Here is a 10,468-nt window from a genome sequence, read left to right on the forward strand (position 1 = left end):
TAACTCAAATTTATAGGAATTTGGACTCCAGCCTACCCACCTGACAGCTGTTTGCACAGATCAGTAGGAGAAGCCAACTGTTCAAGTTTACCAAATCCTGCTCCATAGCAGTCCGCACAAGCGGTGGACTAAGCACCAACACTGATCACGTGTAACTTGCTTCCAGTCTACTGAAATTTATGATGAATTCCAGTCACCTTCTGCATCCCTTTCCATTGTTCGAGCCCCCAGGCTGGCCAGCATCTCTATTCATGCTTTGAAATTACCAAAAGCTGTCTTGTCATCAGACTTAAAGATGTCAAAGTGAGATCACTTACTTTCTATACAGTACAGCAAAAGGCTTCTTCACAGCATACTGCAAAAGACAAATTTAGACACATTATCTCCAAAACATTTAAGTATACAGCACTGCTTTTTCTAAAACCCTGCAATTTACATGATCACAAAAAACAGAGCGATTGCTTGTGTAAATGGGTCTAGAAGGCACCTCAAAAGGCCTGCTCACAATAATGCCTTTCAAGTTGATAGAAATCTTGGTCCCCAATTAATTACAGGACTTATTCGTAGAAGCGATGAAATAACAAAATAACTGAGAAAGACCTAAAATCAAAGCCATGCAATGGAATCTTTCTGCTTCTATGTAGGGACATGAGGAAAAACCAGGAGTGAACAGCAACCTGATTAGCAACAGCATAAGATAGTAAGAAAATGACAAAGCAAGGAGAGAAAAGAGTATAGGAACCTCTATAGTATTTTCAGGTATGGAGTTAGAAGACTGGTTAGGATTTGTAAGTTTAGGTTTTAGAAAAGGTTGAAAGCTCTTTATCAATACACATAAGCAGTTTACAGGATTCTGGGATATAACTTCAGCTGACTGATCCAGTCCCAATTCTGTACCTAATCCTTTTATTTTCAAACAGACTTGCAACACTTCATCTTCTATACTGGACAATCATGGAAAAAATAACAATGAAGAGATTAAACTCAAAACTTCTGACAAAGAAATTGGAAGAAGATAATCTCCATTGCAGGGTAGGGAATGACACCTCTGGAGTGCTGGTCAATCTGATTTGGGAAATGGGGAGAGTATGAAAATACTGATTTTGAAGCTGAGAACATGCAAATTCTAAGAAAAAAAAGAAAGGTTGCATTCTATATCCAGCCACTTACAATGTCTTTAAGCACTTCAGTCACCCTTAAATTTGCATTTCCTCCTTTTATAAGCATAGCAATTTTTGTATTTTCTTTAAGCTTGGGTTCTCTCTTCTCAAGAAATCTTTTTGCTCTCTTAGTTTTAGGTTTTCTGTAACAAATTAAGAGTTAAAAACTTAGTATTAGTAACAACACCAAACATTGCAGAAAACAGTGAAACAGCAAGAATTGGAACAAGTGTATTCAAGTTAACTTGTTTCAGTGACTGAAACTAATCCCAACCTGCAGAATTACAATCTGTGCAGTCTCAGATTAATGTATGTTACTGTTACTCCTCTTCCTCTTTGTTTCCCCAAACTAGCAAAGGTGACTTTAAGGCCTTGGGCTTTTCAGTTTCTGCTAATTTAAAGCTTAAACACCACCAGAGTTCCTACAGACTGACGGGCTTAAATTTACCCCTCATACCAGCGCCCTTCCCAAGTCAGAGACTCGAACATGAGAAGAAAACACAGTTCCTTAAAGACCACCAACAGCATCCACAAGATAAGCTCAAGTGCAGCACATCTATTGACACGGACCAGAGAGTAGTACGGGCATTACTTAGGTGAGATACACCTGCCTTAGCAGGGGCACAGTGCTCATATAAATTAATAACTACGTCGCTTAAGAGCTACATTTCTCTAGATGAATGCAAAGCTTTTAACATCTTCTCCATGAAGCATTATATTTGTTTTCTTTACAGAGAAGCAATCAACCTCCCACAGGTACTTCCACCTGCGGATGAAGACATTCCTTCACGCATAGAGAAATACATAAATCCAATACCAGCCGCTCACCGCGGTTCCTTTACGGAGCAAGGGCTGTCTGACACCGACAAAGAGACAGCAGCGCTTGGTTTTTCTCTCTCCCTCCCATTTACCCATTCCCAGCCACTGCCATACTCACACCACCCGGTCCAGCGGGTCCATGGCTACCAAGACACTCCACGCGCGCAGCCCACCGTCGTCACGCAATACCATCCGGTACGTCACATCCGCCACAAGAAGCACGGGAGGAAGCGCTAGCTGTTGAGGCAGTGCGCATGGGCAGAGCGAGCCGCGCAGTCAGGTGACGAGTCTCGGCTAAGTGGTGCGTGTCGGTTAGTTACTAGGCAAATAACGGTGAAGCGCCGCAGCTGAACGTCACGGCAGGGGCGGCTGGTCGACTTGTGTCTGACGTATTTGCGTACCTTCCTCTCATCCCTGGCGTGCTGGGAATCACATCAGAGTTGTGCTGCTAACGTGTGGCCATTTCACCCCAAACTTGCTTATTTGGGAATACTATAACGAGTGGGGAACACGACCGTACACATAGTACAAACCAAATGCCAAAGATTTATTTCTAACATCCCTAATGTGGTAGCATCACTTTTAAAACAGTATCTACTCTTAAATCTGGAAAGTTTCTGATTGTTTCAAAGCCTGCAGGCCTTCAGTCAGTCAGAGTTGTTCAAATTTATCCAGGTTGCTGCTTTTGCTTCTCAAGTCCATGTTTGAATATAAGTTTAAAACCGAAGGTACAAGAAAGCACCACAAACACTCCCCATAGCACCAGTTTGTAACATTCCCACCATCATTATTCCAGCTATAATTATCCTCTATGGTATGAAGAGGATCAGAGGGCTGGAGTACTAGTCATATGAAGGCTAAGAGAGCTGAGCTTGTTCAGCCTGGAGAAGGCTCTGGGGAGACCTTAGAGCAGCTTCCAGTGCCTAAAGGGGGCCTATAAGAAAACTGGAGAGAGACTTCTTACAAGGCCATGTAGTAACAGGACAAGGGGAAATGGCTTTAAACTGACAAATGGTAGATTTATGTTAGATATTAGGAAGAAATTCTTTACTGTGAGAGTGGTGAGGCACTGGCACAGGTTGCCCAGAGAAGCTGTGGCTGCCCCATCCCTGGAAGTTTCAAGGCCAGGTTGGACAGGGCTTTGAACAACTTGGTCTAATGGAAGGTGTCGCTGCCCATGGCAGGGTGTTGGAACTAGAAAATCTTTAAGGAACTTCCAACCCAAACCATTCTGTGAATGCACCACATCGGTCAAGTGGACAAAAGGATGCTGGAGAAAATCCAAACTAAGCCATTTGCTGAGTATTCAAACTCAAAAAAAATAATAAAAGCCACACTTGATTTTTTTTTCTTTCAGTAACTGCAGTACACGGGCAGATACAGTATGAGGCTGAATAGGACACACAAGGTGAATCTATATTTGAAAAATTCAGGTCTTTATTTTAGACAATTTTTTTTTTTTTCCTTTTTACAAAATGTTCCAGTGTTCAATACATCAACATTTTTCTAAGGTAGGGTTTTTTTTATTTATGTAACTATTTCCTCTTCAATTCTGAAGTAGAGATACATTTCCGATCAGCATTTAAAAAAACAAACAAACACTTAAGCCCTTCCCACTATGAGCCAAACATAAGAGCAATGCACAAGAACACGATGTCTATTTTCCCACTATTAATTGCTCAGATAAATTTGAAATCATGTCATGGCCTATAAAAGTTGGCCCATTAACTCCATGAACAAGTCCTGAAAAGATCAGAGCTGGTATCATGGAGGGGCATCATCTAAGGCAACACTTCCAGAAGCAGAATCCTCTGCCCCAGAAGCAGGGCTGTCAGGCGGAGGAATTGAGACATCCATTTCCAAGCTGTGCTGCTTCTCCAGATCACAATTCATGTCAGAATTTCCCCCACCACTCACCTCTCCCTCTAACTCTTCAGTCAATTTGTCATGGGCCTGAGCCTCCTCAGAATCTTTTTCACGCAGGAAGCTGCAGATTGTATTAGGCCTGCTGTAGGAAAAATCCCTGTCCTTGATCTGTAACCACTCCACTCCATCTGAGGCAAAGAAGGAAAATTGGTATTGGTGACAATAGCAGTTAAGAGTTAGCAGCAGTTTTTTAATTAGTTTAAGTTCACTGTTATTAAGGATGAGCCTGAGCAATATTTATGAATCAAAAAACCCCAAAACGAATGAAAAGCAAAAGGGTAGTGCTAATAAATACTACTATATGTAGCAGGGTACTCAATATCTGAATAAGTAAAAGCAGTAACTTCTGTATGAAAAACACCACTGAAATAAAGCAATCATATGGGTACCAAGTTTGCCTACGTAATGAAAATCAGCATGAATGCTCTGCTAGGTGTGTCTTTGCAAGTAATTTAATTTCTTCATTTACACTTAACTGTAAACTCAGTAAGAACAATTCAGTTGTAGTGCATACAACACGAAACTTCTTACTAAGGATATCTGAGATTTTCAACAATTAGAGACTCCAAAAGTCACCAGAAGAAAAAAAAAAAGGAGAAGAGCAGCACCTCTTACTGCAGAACTAGTGCCAAAACTTTTACATGACACAGAAAAAAACACCAGAGAACATCAGCATATGTTTGCCCTGCTCATACACACTTTTGTAGGAATCTCCTATTAGCCACTTCTGGAGGCAGCATGATCAGAAGAAATCTCTTCGTGTGTGGTTTGTATTTTTGTATTTAAATATACACATTTGGTGCCTAAAGAACAAAGTTCCTCTAAGTTCCTTTTTAGTGCTGACACTCCTAAGTATAATCCATCCACATCCCTGTGCATAAAAGCAGAGGTACTAACCAGCATTCTCTTCTCCTTCCTTCTTTTCTGTCAAAAGTGTCCGCGTCATATTCAACTTCTTCACTGTGTGGCACTTGTATTTCAGCTGTACTTTTTGATTGCCTTCTGCATCTACTATGAAGAAAGGAAAAATCCAATACCCAAACCCCAATCATTATAGTGAATTCCAGATCAACTGAAGCAAGACACATACTTTTAACCTTCCTGGCTACCACAATATACAGGACATCAAATCACAATTACCATGCTCTGTGTTCTCTTCAAAAACCACACAGGTTCCCAGCGTATCTATGGAAAATAAAGTGAGAAAGTCTTAGACTATTTTATACCACCTGTAGATATTGTAACCACCAGCACAGCTGTGGGAACATTCCAACTACTAGCTCCTCACAAGGGCTCAGCACTGGTAACCACACTGCCAGCTCAGGGACAGGAGTATCGCACTCATTCAAAGTCATGACAAACGAGGATTCCAGATCATTTTCTTACAGACCAGTATTGCCACCCTGAGGCAAATGGAGAACTACCGGTTGCACAACATGTGCTTATACAGGAGACAAACCCTTCGAGGCATTTATGTCCCACATTTTTCCCTGCTGAAATACCAGCTGGTGCAGCCTGGAGTCAGCTTCCAAGGCATCCTTTCCAGTAAGTAACATGGGTGCATGGCTAACTTAGCAGTGAACTCAGACTGCTGCACCTCCATATGGTGCTATACAAACATCACCCAGAAATTCAGCACCTCACAAGACCATATTTCGCCATTAGCAGTGCAATTAACCTATGTTAAAGTTCTTTGGGTCATATGAAATAGGAGAGATTTTATCCACATTACTTTTCCTACCTTCATATTCTCCTGCAAATACATATCTGTCCACTTGTAAAATGGGTTTCTCTGTCTCTATTCCCTACAAAAAAGAAGGACAAAATTGCACATATGTCACGTCTCTTAGTCCAGGAAGATTTCTTGCTGTAAAGCCAGAGAAGACATATAGCAGAACCCAGATTACATCAATTCCTTGAAAAGATAAATGTTCTATAAAGCAGAATAACTTTCAAAAGTATTTGGAAAATACATAAAGTGAAGAAGTGTGGCATAAAGCATTACACCAGCACCAGAAGTGCAATTGTAGGATCTCAGAAGCTTCTGTGATTACTGTGTGCCTATAGCATGAAGGAGTTTGAAATGTTATTTGATTTTTTTTTTTTTCTAAACAAGGAGTGGGAGAGTAAGGCAGCAGTTCTGTCAGCTCAGAGCAGAGATTTTTCGAATACACAGGCCAGGATCCCATTATCCTTTATATAAAATATATCTATAGACTGTATTTTGATAAAAATTGATGTCTGAGCAGAACACATTAAGTGAAAATGTCTTTTAATGGTACATTGTGGACATCAACATTATCTTCATGTCCTGAATAAGCACATACTAAAAGTTTTGAAGATGAGGCACTGTCTGGTAAATTGTGTAAAATCCAGAATATCACACAGGTTAATAGGAATTTGTGTGATTTTCCTCTCATACTTTAAAAAAACCAGATATATAAGATCAGCAAGATTTAAGCTCTGGGATTCTCTTTCTGCTGCATAAGTTGAGAATATCAATGGCATTAAGCTAACATGTAGAATTATATTTTTTGGTTTACTACAGGAAATGAATTTTAAAAATGAACACATCAGAACCAGGCAACAGCATTAAGGTTTTTAATATTAAAAACTTTATTTCTTTGGCTTATTTGCATTCCTTTTTGGACTACACAAAAATGGAGAATGTCTTCCCCTTCACAGAAAATTTGTTAAACAATGACACAAAGAATCTTCTATTGGGGTTTTACCAACAGTTGTCCATTATCAAAAATCTCAAGGAATGTTTACTCTGTGGAGCGAGTAAAGGTAGATTTGAATATGAGCAGATTATAGTATAGATACTGACAAGTTGCTCTAGTAACCTTACAATGGAATCTCAAAGCACAAAATTTAAAAGAATCCCAATAACACTACTGAAGACTTTGTAGGCATTCAGCCGCCAGTCATGAACCATCTGTGTAATACATTTCAAGTGACTTAGGTCCAGGAAGCAAATCTGCTTATAAAAGCATATCCAGTGATGGGTAATTTATGAATTATTAATGTATTCCTACATTTGATATTTTAAGAATTGGCTTTACCACCTCACATATAATCTGATCAGTGGCATACTCAAGTGTGCTCTTCCATCTTCTCAATCTATAATAAAGGTCTGGTTTCAGGAAGTATTTGTAAATCAATAGTACTCGTACCATCTACAGAGCTCTCATAGACCATGCAGGCTTTGAAGGGCAAATAAGATTTGTCCCCTACAGAGAAAATTATTAAACTACTCAGAAGGAAAGGGATCGGTACACCAGAGTCTTAAAATAACCTCACAATGAAGCAAACAAGATCCAAAACTCTTTACCAAATGCTTAACACCCAGTTATCCTTTACAACACTTGAACTTGCCAGGCAGTATCTGCAGAAGAAACTCTATTAGAAACACAGTACAATTCAGAAAGATTTTGGCTTTAGTTGTCAGCTGTATTCAAGTTATTTGAAGAAGAATGCTTAATAATATATATATTTTTTGAATGTGAAAAATCTGTCAGTTTAAAAAAGTTGTCTTAGAGCTCAGAGTGGATAATGGTCCTAGATTATAAATACTTCTAAAATGTTCCCTTATATATATGTAATATTCTGTTCAAAAGACCATATGCCATTTCTGAACTAGAGCCCACAACATGCAGCCAAACAGGGCCAAGATAGTGCATATAAGATTTGATCTAAATGTTATCAACTGCAAGAATCTAGAAATAGCGTCAGTCCCTTGTTCACACATGTACTGACTTACCCCTTTCCTATTGTGCTGTAATCACTCACCAAAATCTTGCATTTGTTTTCACATTTCTCTAGGAAGTCTGAATCAATAATTCCTGACAGTTCCACCATGACCAGTTGCTCCTACAAGGTAAGTTTACAGTGTACATCACTGATATAGCTGAACTCAGGGAAAAAAGAAAAAAAGCATGTCCCATCCCACCCCCACTGCCCCCCCCAAACAACAAACAACCCAAACCAAAAAGAACAGCATACAAATACCTAGATCTTCGGAGTAAAGAGACCCCATATCTGACTTATTCTACATTTTATCTAAAGAAAATGACAGATGGATAGCCAGGGAACCACAGTGACCTACTACTCCACCAGACACCTGGTTCACACCTGAATTTCGTGGCCTTTTCTTCCTAGCTAGGAAAGGAGCTCTTTTTACACCCTTTATAAGTGAGGAACAATAATGGTAAATTATTTATGAATTACAACAATACAACCAGTTACATACATTTTCCCAAAGCTTTAGTACTTATCTAAATAAGACACTATAGTGAGAGGTTAAGCAACATGTTGCTTGAAATGGTTACTTTTAACTCTTTGTAACATACTGCTTTGAAATCAAGTCCTGTTTGCAATTCCTCACAATTTTGGGTGAGGAAATTGAAGAAAGAAAAAAAGAAAAAAAAAAAAGCCACTTTGAAAAACAGTTAATTTATTCAAGGAAAAGAAAGAAGAGTTTTCAAGAATCACCATCTACTAAGCACACGTAAATACACACAATAATAACAGTAATTGTATTTTCGGATGTCATGGGGGTAGGAAGAAACTGAAAGACTGCTTAGTGATAACGCCGTTTTACAGAAAACCTGAAACAACAGATAAAGCGATACTGCTTCAGAGACACCACCGCTGCATGGGGACAGTCCACCCGACAGGCCATGGGAAAGACCCTCGCTCGGTGCCCGCCCGGGGACAGCCATATGGCCCCCGGCTCTCCTACGCGTCCGGCCTTCCCTACCAGCCCTCCGCCAAGCGGCGGCACGACGGCGGACCGCGGGTACCGGGGATCTGGGGAGACAGGGGGACATAGTGAGAGGAGAAAAGCCAGCCCTTCTTCTACCGAGGCCTTATAGCAGGTGCTCGGCCGCGGCAGCCCACAGGAGAGCGGGCGCAGGGCCCTTCGCGGCCACCTGACAGACACCCCGCTCCGGCCCGTTCAGCGTCAGCAGAATGGAGAGGGGGCCGGACCGGGCTCACAGGAGGGACACGCCCCGAGGGGGTCGGCCGCGTCCCTTCCTCTAAAGCCACGCCCAGGGAACGTGTCCAGATGTCGGCATCCACCAACCTCCACTTCTTCTTCCTCATCTTCATCGTGCTCCTCCATGCCCGCTCCTACCGCCGCCGCCATGTCACTAGAAGAAGCCCCACTTCCCCTCAGCGGGCACCACGTGGTCCCAGCGCCGCCATCTTAGAATGCGACCGGGCTCCACCTCCCCCCTGCGGCGGCGGCGGCTAGAAACGGCGCTAACGGGAGCAGCGCCCGCGCGCTGCAGCTCGCGCCAGCAGCCCCCAGCAGGTGGCGGGAGTGGGGCGCGTGCCTCAGTGATCGTTAAACGGTGGGATGTGAGGAGCGGTCCCCAGGCGGGGCAGGGAGAAGGGTGTTAGGGGGGAAAGTGTGGCGCTGCTGGGGTGCGCGGCGGAGCGAAGGGCTCTGGGCATGAAAGTGAAGCTCAGGTAGGGAGAAGCCCCCGGCTGGAGTACGCGCTGAGGGTAAGATACACGGCTGTGGGAACGGGAAGAGGAACAGACAGCGGCAGGCGGGGCAGAGGAGGAGTGGCAGCCGAGGGAGGAGGAGAGCTCCGAGGGGGTGCGGCCGTGGCGAGGCGAGGCGGCTGGGTCAGGAAGCGGCTTTCAGGGCCTGAGCAGCTCAGTTTCAAATGAGCGCCTTTACGAGCCGTGCCCTACCCCTCTGTTCTCTTGCTGCCACCGAGTCGCTTAGACCCGAGCTTTCTACTGTCTGTGATGTTTTCCACAGACTCGGCACTTTGTCAGAGTGGAGTCATACCCCGTTGCTTAGTCGTCGTTTGTCAGGTTGACCAAGGCGCATTATCCCCTCTTCGTTTCCCTTTTCATCCTAGCAGTTTGTCTCTGCACCTATGCCGCTCTCCCTTGGTGTGTGCTCGCCTTACGCACTCACAATTGCAGATTGAATCTTGCCAGGCCCTTGTTCAGTGGAAGAAAGGGAAATATTTTGCTTTGCGTGTCGTTGTGTGTGTGTGTGTGTGTCTGACAAGACAACCAGAAAGCATTAGGCTAAATATAGCTAAATATAACAAATACATTCATGTTTGATTTCCATCTGACAAGTATTCCTGACATGATGTGTTAGACGCACTCCGTAATCCTTGGTCTCGTGCTGTTTCTTGTAATGTAATTCTGTTGCTTTCCTTCTGTATGCTGTGTTTCTGACTTTGTACTAGAAGTGTTTTCCTATGCGCTGTGCCAAAGTCATTAATGAAAATGTTAAACAAAAACTCAACGGCCTTTACTGTATATTTTCTTCCAGCCTCTACTTAACCTCCATAAGATACACACAAATGTCAGTGTAGCACTGTATCAAGTGTTTAACAACATCCAGGTATGTGTGATTTAATGCATTTCTCATTTTCCTAGAAAAATCACCGATCTTAAACATAACAAGTAAGTTTAGCAAGATTTTTCTCTGGGAAGCCAGCATTAGGCTTCATCTCATTTTATGTTAAGCTTCATATTTTAAATTATTCTTTCTTAGAGCTTGTTTTAGAATATTGAATACTGTT

The 10,468-nt window shown here is 42.3% G+C and overlaps 2 protein-coding genes across 5 annotated transcripts in view; both read right to left on the minus strand.

Annotated features, from left to right (window-relative positions):
* The window catches only part of RPF2 (ribosome production factor 2 homolog), a 33,866-nt gene extending 31,691 nt beyond the window's left edge, over positions 1 to 2,175 (minus strand). The window contains exons 1-3 of one of the 2 annotated variants that reach the window (XM_080615196.1): positions 2,098 to 2,175; positions 1,171 to 1,303; positions 318 to 355 (exon numbers count right to left, since the gene is read on the minus strand). In XM_080615196.1, coding sequence (XP_080471322.1) covers positions 318 to 355; positions 1,171 to 1,303; positions 2,098 to 2,171 — 245 coding nt within the window. In that variant the 5' untranslated portion in view covers positions 2,172 to 2,175. Of the gene's footprint in view, positions 1 to 317; positions 356 to 1,170; positions 1,304 to 1,926; positions 2,053 to 2,097 lie in introns of those variants that run through there. The other variant, XM_080615197.1, reaches the window with a different exon arrangement.
* On the minus strand, positions 40 to 10,103 carry GTF3C6 (general transcription factor IIIC subunit 6). Of its 3 annotated transcripts, XR_013956574.1 has the most exons (9): positions 8,995 to 10,103; positions 8,516 to 8,717; positions 7,698 to 7,778; positions 5,647 to 5,710; positions 5,046 to 5,090; positions 4,803 to 4,916; positions 3,897 to 4,033; positions 2,098 to 2,401; positions 40 to 355 (listed from the first exon to the last, which is right to left on the minus strand). XR_013956574.1 is itself a non-coding variant. In XM_080615198.1 (7 exons), the coding sequence occupies exons 1-7, from the start codon at positions 9,018 to 9,020 to the stop codon at positions 3,744 to 3,746; spliced, it is 822 nt and encodes a 273-aa protein (XP_080471324.1). In that variant the 5' UTR covers positions 9,021 to 10,098; the 3' UTR covers positions 3,346 to 3,743. The 3 variants fall into 3 exon arrangements, 2 of the variants coding, with proteins under 2 accessions (XP_080471324.1, XP_080471325.1); XM_080615198.1 differs by lacking the exons at positions 40 to 355; positions 2,098 to 2,401 and having other exon boundaries at positions 3,346 to 4,033; positions 8,995 to 10,098; XM_080615199.1 differs by lacking the exons at positions 40 to 355; positions 2,098 to 2,401 and having other exon boundaries at positions 3,346 to 4,033; positions 4,803 to 4,913; positions 8,995 to 10,096.
* Between the last annotated feature and the right edge of the window lie 365 nt (positions 10,104 to 10,468).

Source organism: Psittacula echo (genome assembly GCF_963264785.1).
Source record: "Psittacula echo genome assembly, chromosome: 4".
Taxonomy (NCBI): Eukaryota; Metazoa; Chordata; class Aves; order Psittaciformes; family Psittacidae; genus Psittacula; species Psittacula echo.

Excerpts from the sequence above, each read along its gene's own strand:
- GTF3C6 (XM_080615198.1), bottom strand. The coding sequence starts at position 9,020 with ATGAAGATGAGGAAGAAGAAGTGGAG. Across the intron at positions 8,718-8,994 it reads ATGAGGAAGAAGAAGTGGAG|ATCCCCGGTACCCGCGGTCC; the intron begins GTTGGTGGATGC and ends CTGTCTCCCCAG. Across the intron at positions 7,779-8,515 it reads CGCTTTATCTGTTGTTTCAG|GAGCAACTGGTCATGGTGGA; the intron begins GTTTTCTGTAAA and ends CTTACCTTGTAG.